General features: G+C 42.9%; 1 protein-coding gene across 4 annotated transcripts in view; it reads right to left on the bottom strand.

Annotated features, from left to right (window-relative positions):
* Positions 1-11,277: 11,277 nt before the first annotated feature.
* RECK (reversion inducing cysteine rich protein with kazal motifs) overlaps positions 11,278-18,374 on the bottom strand; it is a 71,989-nt gene continuing 64,892 nt past the window's right edge. For 3 of the 4 annotated variants that reach the window (XM_027615538.1, XM_027615539.1, XM_027615540.1), the window contains 5 exons: positions 17,375-17,567; positions 16,006-16,216; positions 14,606-14,679; positions 13,642-13,797; positions 11,278-12,825 (listed from right to left, as the gene is read on the bottom strand). In XM_027615538.1, the coding sequence (XP_027471339.1) occupies positions 12,604-12,825; positions 13,642-13,797; positions 14,606-14,679; positions 16,006-16,216; positions 17,375-17,567 (856 nt within the window). In that variant the 3' untranslated portion in view covers positions 11,278-12,603. Of the gene's footprint in view, positions 12,826-13,641; positions 13,798-14,605; positions 14,680-16,005; positions 16,217-17,374; positions 17,568-18,374 lie in introns of those variants that run through there. The other variant, XM_027615542.1, reaches the window with a different exon arrangement.

Below are 18,374 nucleotides of genomic sequence, written 5' to 3' on the forward strand. Positions count from 1 at the left end.
CACACCTGGCAATGGGGAGACTTGGTCTCAGTCATGGCCCCACACCTGTGTGACAACAGAGCACTTGCAGGAAGACACACCCCGGGTCACCTGCGTCACTCCCCTGAGTAACTCCTAAGTAAAGGAAGCTAAATTTAGGTAGGCCCTTTCAATAAATGGGCACTGAAGTGAACTGACTTGATCGGAAGGGGAGAATTTGCAATATCATGGGCTTCAAATGTCCAGTAGGGCAATGGTACTTTCTACTTCCTCCCCCTATGTCAGACTTTCAAACTGTGGTAGAGTGTTAGAAAGAGTGGCCCACCCTGAATCAAAGGGAATTTTGGTGCTAGATGAAGATCCAACCCATTGTGTTCAACGCCCTCTCCCATTTTGCCAACAAATCCCCATTGAAATGACCAAATACACCCTGTTCCATATCACCTCTAGGATCTCTAGAAGGCTGTCTCCATTGTAAGGAAAACTTCAAGGCCCTGAGTGGAGACAGCTGAGCACAATGGAGCCACTCTAGCTGCTGAGAAGGACCACTGAGTTTCACTCCCATTTCACCCCCATACAGAGATGAGGGTGGGCTTGGAGGGGGTGGGGAGGACAAAATCCAAAGTTTAATGGCATCTTTGGAGTCTGTGCGGGGTGGGATGCTGTGGGCTCTAGAGGTGGCCTTAGCTTGTGGAAGGGACAGTGTGCTGAGTGGGGTTAGGGCAGTGCCAAAGTTGCCCCTTCCAAGGGCTGAGGGCTGGTTGGAGGGAGCCACTGCCCAGCTGGTCCCAACCGGTGCCCAGGCAGCAGAGATGAGAGAAATGGCAACAAAGTTCAGACACAGGGAGGGTTTGACCCAAGTTACCACTTCTTTTTCATTTTATGTCCTATTTAAGAACTCCTTACTCCAAGATCATGAAATATTTGTTTTCTTCTAGAAGTCTTGTTTTTTTAAAGAATTTATTTATTTATAGCAAACTGGGAGGGGGGCAGAGGGAAAGAGAGAGAGAGAATCTCAAGCAGACTCCACCCTGAGCCGGAACCAGAAGTGGGGTTCGGTCTCACCACCCCAAGATCATGACCTGGGCCAGAACCAAGAGTCGGATGTTGGACTGACTATGGCACCCAGGTGCCCCTCTTCTAGAAGTTTTAAAGTTTTAGCTCTCACATTTAGTTTTAGCACTTAGATTCATTCTGATTATGGTGTGTAGTATAAAGTCAGGATTATAACTCTCTCTTTCCTTATCTGGCATATGAATGCCCAATTGCTCCAGTATCATTTCTTGAGTTAACTATATGTGGGCTCCCTATTCTGTTCCATTGATCTATATGCATATTTATACACATATTTTTACACTAATACCACCCTGTCTCAATTGCTGTAGCTTTATAATAAATCTTTTTTTTTTTTTTAAGTAGGCTCCATGCCCAGTGTGGAGCCCAATGTGGGGTTTGAACTCACAACTGTGAGATTGAGACCTGAACCAACATCAAGAATTGGATGCTTAAATGACTGAGCCCCTATAATAAATCTTGACATCAAGTAATGTAAATCCTCTTATTCTCTTTTCAAAGTTGTTCTGTTCATTTTACTTTATTTTATTTTTTGGTTTTGTTCATTTTAAGTCCTCTGCATTTCCATATAAATTTTAGAATTGGCTCATCAATTACTGTAAAACAAACAACCTGCTGGGGTTTTGATTGGAATTGTCATGAATACATAGATAATCTTGGGGGGAACTGACCTCTTAATGAAATCGAGTTGCTGGCCCATCACCATGGTGTATCTTTATTTATATCTTCTTTAATCTCTCTGTGTTTTGTGGGGTGTTTGCTCTGTATTTAGTCTTTTCTTCTTATAATATCTTTCAGATTTGGGGATCAACACTGGCCTTATAAAAGAAGTTGGAAAGGGTTCTCTATACTATTTTCTGGAAGAGTTTGTATAGAATTAGTATTATTTCTTTCTTAAATATTGCCTACAAATCATCGGTGAAGCCGTCTAGTCAAGGAGGTGTTTTTATTCTTTTTTGGGCGAGGGAAGGTTTTCAATTACAAATTCCGCTTTATTGATAGATATGGAATTCTTCAGATTGTCCTTTTCTTCTTGAGTGAGCTTTGGTAACTTGAATCTTTTAAGAAATTTGTGTATTTCATTCACCTAAATGGTGGAATTTATATGCATGAGGTTGCTAATATTGTTATCCTTTAAAAGAATGATGTCTAATGGTGACCCTTTATCATTTCTGATACTGTGCCTTCTAAAGGTTTATCAACATAGTTGATCCGTATTATTTGTGGATTCTGTGTTTATGAATTCACCTACTTGCTAAGATTTATTTGTAACCCTCAAATCAATACTTGCAATGCTTTCAGTCACTGGAAAACATGTGCAGACATTGAAAAATTTGAATTGCCCAACACACAAGTTCCCAGCTGAGGTTGAACAAGGAGACGCCATGAGATAGCTCTCACTCGTAAACAAATGTCCTTCCCAGAGTCTATGTAGTCCCAGGTTTGGGGCATTTTTGTGTTTTCTGTTGGTGATTCTGCTGTTTAAAATGGTCCCCAAGTGAAGTGCTGAAGTGTTGTTTAGTGCCCCTAAATGCAAGAGGGCTGTGTTGTGCCTTATGGAGAAAATTTATGTGTTAGATAAACTTTGTTCAGGCATGACTTCAAATGCTGTTGGCCATGAGTTCCATGTTCATGAATCAACAGCATAAATTAAATAAGGTATCTTTAAACAAAGACACACATGAAGTAAAGCTATTACTGATCCACCGACAAAAATGTTGTGGCCAGAGGCTCACAAGAACCTAACCCGGTATTTTCCCTAGCAGCAATGGGTCAGTATTCTCCAATGCCGTGTCCCCTGCAATTTTATAGAACATAACTGCTGCAAATCATGAGAATCAATTGTACTATTGATCTCAAAAAAAAAACCAGCTTTTTGTTTCATTGATTTTCTCTATTATTTTCCCATTTACTATTTCATTGATTTTTATATTACTTTTTTTCTGTTTACATGGGGTTTAACTTACTCTTATTTTTCCAGTTTCTTAAAGGGGAAATCAGGTCATTGATTGTAAGACATTCTTCCTTTCTAATATAAGCATTAAGTGCTATAAATTTCCCTCTAAGACTGTTTTTAGCTGCATGTCACTAAATTTGATATGTTGTGCTTTTGTTTTTATTTAGTTCAAAATCATTTCTAATATCCCTTGTGATTTATTCTCTCATGACTTATAGGTTATTTTAAAATGTTATTTACTTTCCAAATATTTGGGAAATTCCAGATTATTTTTCTGTTATTGATTCCCACTTTAATTCTGTGTGGACCGAGAATATACTTTGTATTACTTCAATCTTTTCTTACATTTACTGAGAATTATTTTATGGCCCAGAATGTGGCTTTATCTTGGTAAACATTCTGTGTACACTTGAAAAGACTGTGTTCTGTTGTTACTGGGTAGAATGTTCCATAAATTTCAATTAGATGAAGTTGACTGATAATGTTGTTCAAGTCTTTTATATCCTTATTGATTTTCTGTCTACTTATTCTATCAAATATTGAGAGAGGGATGCTGAAATCTTCAGATATAATTGTGGATTTGTCTATTTCTCCTGATATTTGAATAAGTTCTGCTTCATGTACTTTGTGTTTTTTTGTAATTTTTAAATTTAAATTCAATTTAGTTAACATATACTGTATTATTAATTTCAGGGGTAGAATTTAGTGATTTATCAGTTGCATGTAACACCTAGTGCTCATTACATCAAGTGCCCTCCTTAATGCTCATCACCTAATTACCCCATTCCCCCTACCCGTCTCCCCTCCAGCAACCCTCAGTTTGTTTCCTAGAGTTAAGAGTCTCTTATGGTTTTCCTCTCTCTCTCTGTTTTCATCTTATTTTCTTTTTCCTTCCCTTCCCCTATGTTCAGCTGTTTTGTTTCTTAAATTCCACATATGAGTGAAATCATATGGTGTTTGTCTTTCTCTGACTGACTTATTTCACTTAGCATAATACTCTCTAGTTCCATCCACGTCATTGCAAATGCCAAGATTTCATTCTTTTTGATGGCTGAGTAATATTCCATTGTATATATACTATATCTTTATCCATTTATCTGTCAGTGGACATCTGGGCTCTTTCCATATTTGGGCAATTGTGGGCATTGCTGCTAGAAACATTGGGGTGTATGTGCCCCTTCGAATCACTATGTTTATATCCTCTGGATAAATACCTAGTAGTGCAATTGCTGGGCTGTAGGGTAGTTCTATTTTTAACTTTTTGAGAAACCTCCAGCCTGTTTTCTGGAGTGGCTGCACCAGTTTGCATTCCTGCCAACAGTGTAGGAGGGTTCCCCTTTCTCTGCATCCTTGCAACATTTGTTGTTTCTTGAGTTGTTAATTTTAACCATTCTGACTAGTGTGAGGTGGTATCTCATTGTGGTTTTGATTTGTATTTCCCTTATGCCAACTGATGTTGAGCAGTTTTTCATGTGTCTGTTGGCCATTTGCATGTCTTCTTTGGAGAACTCTGTTCATCGTCCCATTTCTTGACTGGATTTTTTGGGTTTTGTATCCATTTCTTGACTGGATTTTTTGTTCTATAAAAGAACTCATAGGTTTTGGATACTAGCCCTTTATCTGATAAGACATTTTTTCTCCCATTCTGTAGGTTGCCTTTTATTTTTATTTTTTTAAAAAGATTTTATTTATTTATTTGGCAGAGAGAGACACAGTGAGAGAGGGAACACAAGCAGAGGGAGTGGGAGAGGGAGAAGCAGGCTTCCCAAGGAGCAGGGAGCCCGATGCGGGGCTCGATCCCAGGACCCTGGGATCATGACCTGAGCTGAAGGCAGACGCTTAACGACTGAGCCACCCAGGTGCCCCTGTAGGTTGCCTTTTAGTTTTGTTGACTGTTTCCGTTGCTGTGCAAAAGCTTTTTATCCTAATGAAGTCCCAATAGTTCATTTTTGCCCTTGCTTCCCTTGCCTTTAGAGACATGTCTAGCAAGAAGTTGCTGTGGCCAAGGTCAAAGACGTTGCTGTCTGTGTTCTCCTCTAGGATTTTGATGGATTCCTGTACCACATTTAGGTCTTTCATCCATTTTGAGTTTATTTTTGTGTATGGTGTAAGAAAGTGGTCCAGTTTCATTCTTCTGCATGTGGCTGTCCAATTTTCCCGGCACCGTTTATTGAAGAGACTGTCCTTTTCCCATTGGATATTCTTTCCTGCTTTGTCGAGGATTAGTTGACCATAGAGTTGAGGGTTCATTTCTGAGTTCTCTGTTCTGTTCCATTGATCTATGTGCCTGTTTTTGTGCCAATACCATACTGTCCTGATGACTATAGCTTTGTAATATAGCTTGAAGTCCAGAATTGTGATGCCTCCAGCTTTGATTTTCTTTTCAACATTACTTTGGCTATTCACGGTCTTTTGTGGTTCCATACAAATTTTAGGATTATTTGTTCTGGCTCTGTGGAAAATGCTGATGGTATTCTGTAGGGATTGCATTGAATGTGTAGATTGCTTTGGGTGCTTCATGTACTTTGAAACTTTTTATTTGGAGCATAAACATTGAAAATTCTTGTATCATTTTGATAAATTAACTCATCATTTGAGAGGGCTCTATCTCTGGTAATATTCCTTCCTGTGAAATTTACTTTGTCTTATATTAATGTAGTCATTAAAGCTTTCTTTTAATTAGTATTAGTAGATTCATCTAGTTTCCACCCTTTAACTTTTTTTCCTTGTTTCAGCAACATAGGATACTACTGTTTCCCATACCAGAATGCCATTTGGCCTTTATGTTTCATAGAATTATAGCTTATTGGCATAAAACTTGATTTTGAGGGGCGCCTGGGTGGCTCAGTTGGTTAAATGTCTGCCTTCCCCTCAAGTCATGATCCCAGGGTCCTGGGATCAAGCCTCGTGTCAGGCTCCCCACTCAGCAGCCTGCTTTTCCCTCTCCCTCTGACCCTCTCCTCTGCTTGTGCTCTCTCTCTCTCTCAAATAAATGAATAAAATCCTAAAAAAATAATAAATTAAAAAACTTAATTTTGATGTATTTGAAGGTTATGTATATCAAGTAGTATAGAAATACGTAAGATGAAATGTGTACACATATGCAAAAAATGTATAACCCTTGCTTTATTGCAACATTGTTCACACTAAGCCACCTGTAACTGAATGCTCTGTAAATATAAAAATATAAACTTCATGTGAACAATGTGTGACCTTGGATAAGTTACCTTAGTTTTCTCCTCTGTAAAATGGTAATAGTAATAGTACCTCCCTCATACAATGATTGTGAAGATAAATGAGCTAGTAAATGTAAAGTGCTTAGTTCTTTTTTTTTTTTAAAGATTTATTTATTTATTTGAGAGAGAGAGAGAGAGAGCACATGCACAAGAGTCAGGGGTAGGGGACAGAGGGAGAGAGACACTTAAGCGGACTCCATACTGAGCGTGGAGCCCAACAGGGCTCGATCTCATGACCCTGAGATCAGGGCCCTGAGATGATGACCTGTGCCAAAACCCAAGAGTCGGATGCTCAACCGACTGTGCCACCCAGACACCCCAGAACCGTTCTCGACACAGAATAAGCACTATAGAAATGTTTACCACTACTTCACCCTTTAACGTCTAATCAAACTGTTTCATTACATTAAAAATGGACAGCTGTAGTTGACAAGATGTAGCCGGATCTTTCTTTTTATCCAGTCTGACAATATCTGCCTTTTAATTTGTGTTAAGACCACTTAAACTTGATAACTTTATTTTCAAATTTCTAGGGAACAAATACAAAAGTTGACCCCAATAGTAGTCCTTAAAGTAAACCACGATAAATTCCTGAAAGTAGAACCATTTAAATTTTCTGAGCACAATGTAATAAAACTAAAACTTAGTAACAGAAGGCTAATTGAAAAATTTTGAACCATTTATACATTTTTTAAAAATCCCTCCTAGTGCACTGAAAGGCAAAATCAAAGCAGATGTTCAGAGATGAATGAGAATTAGAATACTAACTGTAGGGGTGCCTGGGTGGCTCAGTCAGTAAGCATCTGCCTTCGGCTCAGGTCATGATCCCAGGGTCCTGGGATCGAGCCCCACATCGGGCTCCCTGCTCAGCAAGAACTCTGCTTCTCCCTCTCCCACTCCACCCTGCTTGTGTTCCTTCCCTCTCTCACTGTGTCAAATAAATAAACAAAATCTTTTTTTAAAAAAAAGAATACTAACTGTAATGTTTAAGAGTGTGGGGCATGGACATGAAGTCATGTGGCTCTCATCCAAGTTCTGGCTCTGCTCCCCGCTGACTGTGATTCTGATCCAGGTGTTGATATAAAGATAGTAATACCTATCTTAGAGGGTTTTTTTTCCAATTAAATGAGATGACACTTAGCAGTCTTTAAGTGTCACTGTTTACACTGTGCACTTAACATTTCCCAATCACAATTTAGATATGTAAAAAGGGAATTCTTTCCCTGTCTAGATCAAATCCAAATTCTACTGATGGCAGAAAACGCACACTTGAACACTGAAGGTAACTCAGTCACAATTACTGTAGTCTCTTGGGGATTAATACTCAAGCAATCCAGAATCTTTCCTGACTCTCTCCACATTTCTGGGTCACCTTCTCCAGACTCAGGTTCCTGGGCAAGAGCATCTGGTGGAGCCAGGGTCACATGCCTGCATCCAAGCTTTCAGATTTCCAATAGAGAAATGAATGTCTACCCCCTTGCAGCCTCCATAGTTGGGTACAAGATCTTTTACACTCAAACAGAGACTTCTCCACAAGCTGAGCAGCCTAAACCCAGCAAATGTCGACCAGATCTCCCTTTTCAGAAAAGGCATTTTGTTTTTGTCCTAAAATCTGTTTCCCCAGAATGTGCTGCATCCCATGACTCAGCCCTTCTCAGTCTAAGCTCTTACATCGTTATAAAGTCTTCCCATAGTTTAAGATTCAAACTATGCTTTAAGCCCTTCAGGCTTTGGCTCTTGTTCTGCAGAGGTTTTTAGAACAAAAAATTCACTGTAGTAGCTCAATGGGTAGAAAGCCATGGCAACTAGAAATTAAAAACCTTGGCAGAAAATCTCCTTATTTTATCCTATTATACTCTCTTCATTACTGTTGTTAGAAAATATATGGGATGGGCCAAAGCTGTACTTAAAGGGAAATACACAGTATAATAAATATGAGCATAAGCTTTAAGTTAGGCCTGGGTTCAAAATGTCCCTGCTTTGCTACTTACTAGCCATGTGACCTTGGAGAAATTCTTTAATCTCAGGCTTAGTTGCATCAACTATAAATGGTGTTAATAATATTACAGTTTGGGATACCTGGGTGGCTCATTTGGTTAAGGCCTGCCTTCGGTTCAGGTCATGATCCCAGGGTCCTGGGATCGAGCCCCACATCAAGCTCCTTGCTCAGTGGGGAGCCTGCTTCTCCCTCTGCCTCCCGCTCCCCTTGCTTGTGTGCTCTCTCGCTCTCTGACAAATAAATAAATAATCTTTAAAAAATAATATTACACGCGGACTCTCCTGCTTCTGTACCTTTCTCATACTGTACCTTTTACCAAGAATGCATCTCCTAAAGTCATCTGGCAAAGCCTTCCTGTTTCTGGCCCAGCTCAAATCAAACCCTCTCCAAGAAGCCTTCTGTCTTCTCCTTTCTCTCCTCCTCCTAACTCCTCCCAAGGCACACTAGACTGTCTAGTTAGGAGGAGGAGAGAAAGGAGGAGACAGAAGGAAGGCTTTGCCAGATGACTTTAGGAGATGCATTCTTGGTAAAAGGCACAGTATGAGAAAGGTGGGTCCCAGTAACAGAAGAGTGGAGCTGACAAGTTAGGAAGGGGAGGTATTGAGCAGATGAGATGTGCTGGCCTTGAATGGCATCCAGAGCCTCTGCCCTTGCCCTCTCGGTTCTTCTGACTAACCTGGATAGCTCTGGTGTGCATGAGAGACCTTTGATTTGAGATCATCCCCTGATCTCGTTATGAGGCGGTGCTTCCTCTCCTTCTGTCCTGTGAACATCCTGGACTCTGCTGAGGAGACATTAACAGCCAGGCCAGGTGCCAGGCTTCCCCTGGGCCTGGCCTCCATTCTCAGGGTTTAGCCTCAGCCTGTTTATCTCATGCAATTCTCACAGCCTCTCTATGAAGCAAATACAGTTGACCTTGAACAACACAAGTTTAAACTAAGTGGGTTCACTTATGCACGACTATAGCTGGCTGGTCGGGGTCTCTACACTCTGCTGCCCAAGCCGAGTCAAAGTCCAGGAAGGCAAGTAAAGAGGCAAAGGCTACCAACAGCATTTGCCTCAAGATAAAAACCAGTCTTTCGCAGGCTCCGCTTGTTAGGGTGTAAACATGAAAACAGTTTTACTTTTCTAGGAACTGCCTTCAGCTGTGCTAGGTGGACCCCTGTCTGCAGCTAGGTAGTAGAACTCCGTATCAACATTGTCTGCCTCCATATCATCAGTATTACCTCCAGTTATCCAAACAGCCTCATTCCATTTCTCAGGCCTCTTCCCGGGTTATTTTAAAACTTCAATCCCACATCCTCCTCCAGCGTCAGCTCACTTCTCAGTGAGTTGGTGAGCTTGGCATGGTGTCACTATCGGCATCAGTCACAGTCCCTAGGACATCTTCAATACAAGCTTTGGGACATTTGTTTCTGGTAAGAAGGTCTGTCAACTAAGATCTGAGTGGCACAGCGGTTAGTTATGGTTTGCCTGTACAAAACAGGAGTAGGTAATCTAACTGTAGTCTGTACAGTCATAGTCCTCTCTCATTTCTCTAGTTCCTTCCCAGACTATGAAACTTCTACTAATTTTCTAATAAAAAATTTTTGTCCATCCTGGCTATCCTGATGAGAAATAACTTCCATGGTGGACTTTATTATTGTCCCAAATACTCATGGTCCCTCCCCCAGCTCCATCCTTGCTGCCTCCCCCCAACACACACACCCACCCCAGAAGATTATACCTCCCTACCTTTTGAACTCAGGAGTGGCCATGTGAGTTGCTTGGGCCAGTAAGATGTAAGCAGAAATAACAGAGTCACTTCTAAGCAGAGACCTAAGGGACAGCTGTGGTTCTTGTCTCTTCTCCTCCTCCTTTGGTGGTTGTTTTGTTTTTTGGTTTAAACAATAGATATTTATTTTCTCAAAGATCTGAAGGCTGGAAGTCCACGATCAAGGTGTCAGCAGGGTTGGTTTCTTCTGAGGCCTCTCTCCTTAGCTTGCAGATGGCTTCCATCTTGCTTTGTCCTCACATGGTCTTTCCTCTGTGCACATGCGTATCTCGGGCACGATGTTCCTGGTGCCACCATGCCAGGCTCAGGGGGATGCTCTCCACCTGATTTTGTACACAGGGCTGACCGAAGATGGTGATTTCAGCTAAGTCTCCAGAGTGAACTATGTCCTCTGTTGGCAGGACCTGGCTCATCCACTCCATTTTCAGAATTACGACTTGGTGTCTGGGCTGAAGATTGAGTCAGTCAGCCATGCCTCCAGGTAAAGCACCAATGGGTCTCCTAGTTCCTGCACAGGAATCTGCCACAGCTGGATGTGAATCCGTGGTGGCGGAAGCGGTGACCTCAGCGGCCTATCCAGGAACCCGGCAGGTGTCCACTGTCAGCCTGGGCCTTAGCGGCACCTGTGCTGTCGACCCTGCTAGGACCAGCAGCCCAAGAGCAAGCTCCGAGTAGCTCCCTCAGAGCTCCAGCCTCTTTCCTCCCACTCTGTGAGGACACTGGAAGGGGTCCTGGAGTGAAGATGGTGTAAAGCAGAAGTGCAGCTGACCCACAGTAAACACGTGATGGAAGTAAAATGTGAGCCTCTGTTGTCAGCCATGGAGGTTTGGGGCCTTAGCCTCATGACTGATAGATCCTCTCAGGCTCCAATCAATAGGCCCTCTGTCTCCACAGCCCAGAGTTGTCTGTCTCAGGATGTGCCGTGGAGCGGCAACACTGGGCCCAGGGCAGTGGGGAGGAGGACTGCCTCGACTGGTGCTGGGTCTTGGAGGGCCTAAAGCTGGGGTCCTTGTCCTTGACTTCCTGCCACAGCGTGCCCTCTGGTCAAGCCTCGGTCTGCTCTGACCAGCTCCGTCCCAGCTGCCCCGTTCTCCTGGGGCCCTTGGCTGGGAATAATAAAACTCCCATAATTTCTTCTTCTAGAACAAAGGACATAGCTTACCCAAGAGTGGTCAGTGGTTTCATTTTAAATGTCCACACTGCTTGGAAGTACACATAATCATATAAAATTATTTTTATTAAAATAGAAAAGCTTTCCAGTATATTGCATTGAAGACATTTATATAGAAAAAGCAATTGCAACAAACATGCTACATCAGCACTGAGATATTCTGAAAGCTTTAAGTGCCCACTTTTAAACAATATTTTGGTATAATGAGCATATCCCTATATATTTCAAAGGGTACATATAATACTGAAAAAAGTACTTCATGTAACATCTAAGTTTAGGTGCATACAAACAAGAAGCATTACATTGAATAGCTTATTTCAAACTGTGAAACACATTCAAAGTATTCAATTGCTTAGACAACATGCAAACACTTTAATACTTAGACTGACATTTTTAAATATATAAACCACAATTCTTTATAATTCTATATCAAAAAAGAAAGTCAGAACACTTACCCACACTGTGCATATCACAAAAAGCAATGTGTCTTCATGAACGGAAAGTACTGGGTTAACACACATGATTGTCATTTTACAAATATGGCTATTTACCTTCTTCATAATAAAATAGAAATATCATGTATTATTTACATGAACTACTAATTATTTCACTTTTTGGCAAGTATATAAGTAGCAGCAATTGGTTTAAAGATTGATATTTAAAAACTCTAAGTTTAACTCGGATGAATACCGAAGAATATACATCTGGTTAATATAAAAATGCATAATGCAATATGTTTTGATGTGATATAACTTCTCTCCTTCGCAAAAGTCATACACACATTAGTAACCACTGAGCCTATTGCTTACAATGTATCTCGTAAATGCCATTTCCTTAGCTGGCTTTGCTGAACACAATAGATGGGTTCTGGAATTAAATTTCTGTAAATTAAATTTGCCTGATAATTTATATGATAATTTCAAAGATGCATTATCTTTATTTCACACTCTAATAGCAGGCTCTTCACGGTGACCCCTAGCTTCTAGACAGAGTAGGTAATTATCTGTAAACAAACACACACACACTAGGGGCACCTTAATACTTAAAGGAACTCTGAAAAGAAATTTCTGGGTATGAAGCTTATAGTAAAGTGAGTTCCTTGCTAAAAAGTGATCATCTCACTTACCAATGATATCAAATTTGTTTTACAGTGTGTGGGGGGGAACCCATCTAATGAGCAAAGGATAAACTGTAAGGCAGTGATCCACCAAAAGAAGACGTCCTCTTTTCATTAGTATTTGGAAGAACATATTTTAACATTTGTAAGAACAAAACAAAAACCCTAATATTGGCAGATTAAAAAAAATACTGTGTGGTGAACAGAGGTGACAAGTGCTTCTCCTTGGCCACTATTCAACTACAAACCAGGAGTCCTGCATGTCTTTCACAACATTTTGCACTTTTCACGGGCGGTCAGTTATGTGTCCAGACCATGTGCAAGGCAGGGCCCAGGCTGAGGAGGACGAGGCAGGAGGGGCAGGGGGCTCTGGCCTCGATGCCGGCTGATGGCACACTGCTCGAGACCTGTACCTGGGAAATGATGAGGGCAGACAGAGGGACGTGGGACGCCAGCGTGGGGCTGTCGGAGTTGATGAGGGATTCGATCTTCTGTGCTTCTTTATTGCAGGCCTCAATCTGGGAGAGGAGAATCAGATTTTTAAAGTCTACAACCACAGGATCCGTGAAATGGGCAAGTCAGACACAATCCACATATATTCTAACAGAGAATGTGCTTTCTCTGTCCTTTTTTAGCCAAAGTCACATTTTAGTATAGTCTTACTTTATTACACCAATAGTAACAGCATCGATGGAAATTAAATCAGAAATGATGCACAATGCCACTGCCCTAGCCACATTTAGACATTACCTTCCCACGGTTAGACACAATGGACTTTCAGTGCTTCCTTCCCCATCCCAGAGGAGAGCAAGAGGCTTTCCTCAGCTTCCTGACTGTGGCAGTGTACAAACTGCTTGTATTCACCCTTGACTTGAGCCCCCACTGTTTTGATACTGACACTTGGGCCCACAGGAGTGAGACTCACCTCTAGAGTATGAGGAAGAAAAATGGGGTCCATAAGACCAGTCCTGGTGGGCTTCTCCTCCCCACTGGGAGCAGGGGACAGGTATCTACTCCGGCTGTGTCACTGCATGACCTGTATCAGCCCCTTCCCTCCCTGGGCCTCAACTGCCTCATCTGTATGTAAGCAGATGCCTTCCATGTCTGCATACTGCGCAACCTCTCAGCCTCTCCACTCTCCCACTCCTTCACATTCTGCTGTCAGATATGTGCCCCACCTCAGTCACCTGGAAAATGCTCACCTGGTACAGCTCTGTTCTTCTGAGACTGCCTTGCTTTTCTCCCTCCTGCCCTAGCTTTCCAAATGCCCCCATTTCCTACCCCCTCCTAAGTCCTCCAAACAAGAAGCCTGCACAATGCGTGCTGAACCCCACCTGCAAAGCTTTTGGATAATGATCAACAGGAATGATCAGGATTACAATTTCGGATTCAATGCTGAAGTATCCAAATACGTCACACTGCGGGACAGATACATGCATGCGGATTTTCTGAAGTATTTCCAGAACTGTTATTGGCTTTTTGTTTGTTACCTGGGAAGAGAAAAAAAATTCCATTACCTGAATAAAAGAGGAATTCCTTATTACTGCCTAGGTTGCCTTGCTACCTTGCCTATTGGAACCCTAAGTGTGGGGCCCCAAAAGGGGCCCTGCTGGCTGAATTCTAAATCTCCAGAGTCCTTTCCAAAGGGCTTTTGTCTTACTGCTGAGCTTTGTAGCCACGATAAACACTCACCCAAAGCCCCCCACTCCCTTTTAAGGGACTGTTCTCAGTTGGGAGCCACAGGAAAATGATTAAAGTCTTCCTATAAAAATACAGGTATTTGAATCCAAACGGGGATACTTTTCTAGGTAGTGGCAGGTGTTGGCTGCTACATTTCTGGAACCCTGTGTCCACAGAAGTGGAGCAGAAGTGATGGTACATCAAAGGGAAAGGAGCAAAGCGGCCATGGGAAGGTGGCAGGTTCTGGAAGCACCCCCCATGGAGGAATGGGGACTGTGAGGGCAGGCCGCCTTGAAACCATCTGGGCAACTACCAGTCTCTGGCTGCTTGGTTCTGCCTCGAGCTCTAACTCTACATACTCTGCAAGCAGAGGACCTTTTCTAAGGCAGGCTCAGGCTGTGTTGTGCACAGCAAGGTTACCAAACAGCCAGGGTGTAGAGGAAAGGAACACAGGATTGGGGGCCAGACAGCCTGTGCTCAAATCCTAGTTCCACTAGTTATGCTTTTCTGTGAATTACTTTCTTCCTCTATAAATGGGACAACACATTCTACTCTATAGGATTACTGAGAGGTTTATCAATGAGGTTTCAACAGTACCTGGCACATAAAGCAATTTACCTTTGCAATAGTATCCAGTTTTTCTTTGTCAAATAAAACTCTTAACATTCCAGCACATAATGGGCAACAAGCACCTGTATAACAGAAACCATTTTATGTGTGTTCAGAATTAGAAAATGAGAATTCAAAATAGTCGGTGAAATAACCAACCCTTCATTTTGTGTTAGGAGAGTTGTAGCTGTCTTCCCTGATGACGGTACTTTTAGGTATGTTCCCTGACCAACTGGGATCTTATTATCTATACGTTTACCCAAATACTTCCTCCACCCCTGCTTTCATCCTTTACCACTTTCTCAGGGTGACGTGTGATGGTCTAAGATAGCAGAGAAGAGAGCGCCTTTCAAGAGATGTGGGGCCTGGACCCTGCCCTGCCTCAAAACTCACTGTGATCCTAGGCAAGTGCTTTCCTGGGCCTTTGATTTCCTGTCTGCAAAACAAGGGAACAGATGTTTTAGGGATCCTGTGAGTGTCTGATTAAAATTTAATTATAAAAATTATATTTAAGCTGTTAAAAAATGGTAACAAAATATGAGAACATGGTCTCCAGGAAGAAAGAGGCTTTGTTTTGCTCACTGCTGTGCCCCAGTGCCTAGAAGAGTCTCCAGCTCCAGTAGAAGCTGGAGAAACATTTTATGAATCCAGGGATGGAGGAATGAACTTGTCAGACTCCAGATAACCTGTTCTGTGCAGAAGTGGGATAAAGTCTTTTCTGCTACCTCTGTTTAACTGAAAAGTACAGCACTCTAAGGTAAGTAGTTTTAAGAAAACTGTTACTACTGGGGTGCCTGCCTGGCTCAGGTGGTTAAGCATCTGCCTTCGGCTCAGGTCATGATCCCAGGGTCCTGGGATCGAGCCCCACATCGGGCTCCTTGCTCGGCGGGAAGCCTGCTTCTCCCTCTGCCACTCTCCCTGCTTGTGTTCCTTCTCTCACTGTGTCTCTGTCAAATAAATAAATAAAATCTTTAAAAAAAAAATAAATCCAATCGACAAGATGATGTCTAAGGTAATCTAGAGCTTTTTAAGGTGGAACCAGAGTAATGCAACTAATCAGCATCAGGTAGAGCCAAAAGTTTTTTTCTTAAGATTTTACTTATTTATTTAGAAAGAGAGAAAGAGAGATCATGAGCAGGGGAAGGGCAGAAGGAGAAGGAGAAAGAGAATCTCAAGTAGACTCCTGCTGGGCACGGAGCCTGACGCAGGGCTCAGTCTCACGACCCCAAGATTATGACCTGAGCCAAAATCAAGAGTTGGATGCTTACCTGACGGAGCCACCCAGGTGCCCCAAGCCAAGACTTTTTGAAAAATCTAAGTGAATGAGTCAACTCTCTTTCTGAGTGACTCACTCCCTGGAGGTAGATAAGGAAGTCTTCCCAATCCCATCCCAAATACTGCCAGCCTACCTGGCGGGATGATCGGTTTGCACTCAGTCACAGAGAGTGAAGGACACTTCACTGCAGCACACTCAGCGACAAAACTGTACTCTGAGAGGGCCCCAACAGCCTGGCAGGGCCCGTGGTAATCAACTGCTACGCGATCTGAGTAAGCAGCACACACACTACTGTACGTCTCCCCATTGTGCCCACAGATGGGCTCTGTGGCTCTGCAGAAAGGCTGATGACAAACAAAGCACATTTAGCCTATAAACCTCTATGGTACATTTTTTCTAACCAAGAGTACAGAATAGAAAGGAAAAAAGACACAGGTATAAATTCCTGGACCCTCTTAATTAAGCTCCTAAGGTCAGCTAAACTTTGGATTGGGGGTGGGGTCAATAGGGCTGTCCCAAGATGAACTGAAACTATTACTTTGCTGAGCCTCTCTGGGACGTGGGTGCTCATTCCAGGGGAACTGAGAGGAGATATTGCCCCCTTCCACCCCAGACTTCTATCATTCCAGAACTACCTACCTGTTTGATGAAAATAAGATCAATCTCCATGCAAATTCAGAAGCCTTATCATTTCATGCTGGGTAGGCATAAGTAGAGGAAAGAGTAGAGAGGTCAGTGGCGTGGAGACTCAGGACCCATGAGGTAGGTTAGGGTAAGTAAGACAAAACTCGTAGCCAGTAAGAGGGAAGAAATAGGAAGAGAAGACTGGGAACTCAGAGTAGACGGTATCAGTGCACTTGGAACACAAGCTCTGAGGGAAAACAGACCTCGGGAGACACGCTGAAGGCATTCTCCTGCCAGTGAAGACCAGGAAATGAGAAGCAATCATGTCAGGTGTTAGCTGGCTGGGGGCGGCAGGGGCGGGGGCGCTGCAGTGGTGCGTGTGGGGTTGTCCTTGAGGGTATTTTTTTTGACATGAACCGTAAAAGGCTGAGAGATAAACTGATGTAAAAAGACATTAAGTCTTCGAGAAATTTTCACTCACTCTTCTACGAGTGGGACTTTGGTGGAAAGAGTGGGAAAGGACTCTTCTTGGTGGCTTTAACTCGCATTCTCCTGGGCCATTTGCTAATGACGGCCACAGAAGGGGAAGTGAAACCGGTACTGATGCATCCCAGGAGTGTATAACTTTACATTCTTTTCCTAATGGTGGGTGGCAGGAGGCCACTCTGTTCTTGCTTGTCCACTAGATGCCAAAGGTACCAACACAAGCAAGAGGGCCCTCCAGAGTTAGGAGAAAAAACCAGTCTTGGGAGGGCTCATTTTAACTCTCTAGATTTGATAGGATTCACAGAAGGCCCCTAAGTGGTCTTACTGCTGCTTCATCTGTAAAAGATCATAAACTAATTTTATGCTTGGGTTTGTCAGCCAAACAACTGTACCTGGCAAGGGCCTTTGTATAAGAGGCTTTGCCCCCTCTGGTACAAAGTGCAGAGATTGCTGTGTTCCATGTGGTTTGTGTCACAAACAGGATCGCGAACCTGGTCACAGGTGAGCTGTCTTGGCAAACACTCATATTGGCTACATCCAAATTTATCAAAAGTTGTCAGGCAGACTTGTGGTTTGGGTATGCATCTGAAAAACACAAATGCGGAACCATCAGCCAATGCTGGGAGGGGAAATGATGGGGCCAGTAAGGCAGTGACGAGGCACAAGAGGTTGAGAAAAAAGCGAGAGAGAAATCCGAAACAGTCCCTATCCCCAGGACTTTATGTAGAGTGGGAGAGTCAAGCATGCATACGAAGTGAGCGAGCAAGTTACACTCGAAATGCCCTTGGGAGTGAGTCATTCTGGTTCAGGAGCCTGGAGAAAGCAACAGGAGTAGGTGGTGTCCTGGCCGCCACCTGGGGGACTAGAGGGGCTGCCCAGGCCTGCCAGCCTGAAGGAGCAGCAAGAGCAAAGGTGTGGTGCGACTACAGTGCTGGGGCAAAGGGGAGGTGACCCTGAGGGCAGGAGCCAAGGTCACAGGGATAGAAGTGGCAGGACATGAGGCCCATTGGGTGGGTTGGGGTCCAACGTTAGAGGCCTTTTAGTCAATAATAAATGAAGCATTTTCTGGGGCTTATTTCCAGCTTGGGTTATACGAGTCTGTCTTAAAAGAAGGCTTCACAGTATAAGCTGAAAAACTCAGGCTCCTGTGCTTGCAGGCTGAGGACCTGCCACTGACTGGTCGTGAATCACGGAGAGCGTGCCACCCCCCGAAACTGGGTTTTCCTAGTAACATCAGGACCTTGCCTCATTCTCAGTTCCTGAACTTCCTCCGATGGTTTGGGGATGATAGCTCTTCTTTAGACTTTTCTGCTCTTTCATTTCTACATTGGGCATTTATAACTTTCTATATGGAGACCTATTAAAATGTGGAGCTTTCACTGGGCATTTGAA

The sequence above is a fragment of the Zalophus californianus genome, chromosome 13 (genome assembly GCF_009762305.2).
Source record: "Zalophus californianus isolate mZalCal1 chromosome 13, mZalCal1.pri.v2, whole genome shotgun sequence".
Taxonomy (NCBI): Eukaryota; Metazoa; Chordata; class Mammalia; order Carnivora; family Otariidae; genus Zalophus; species Zalophus californianus.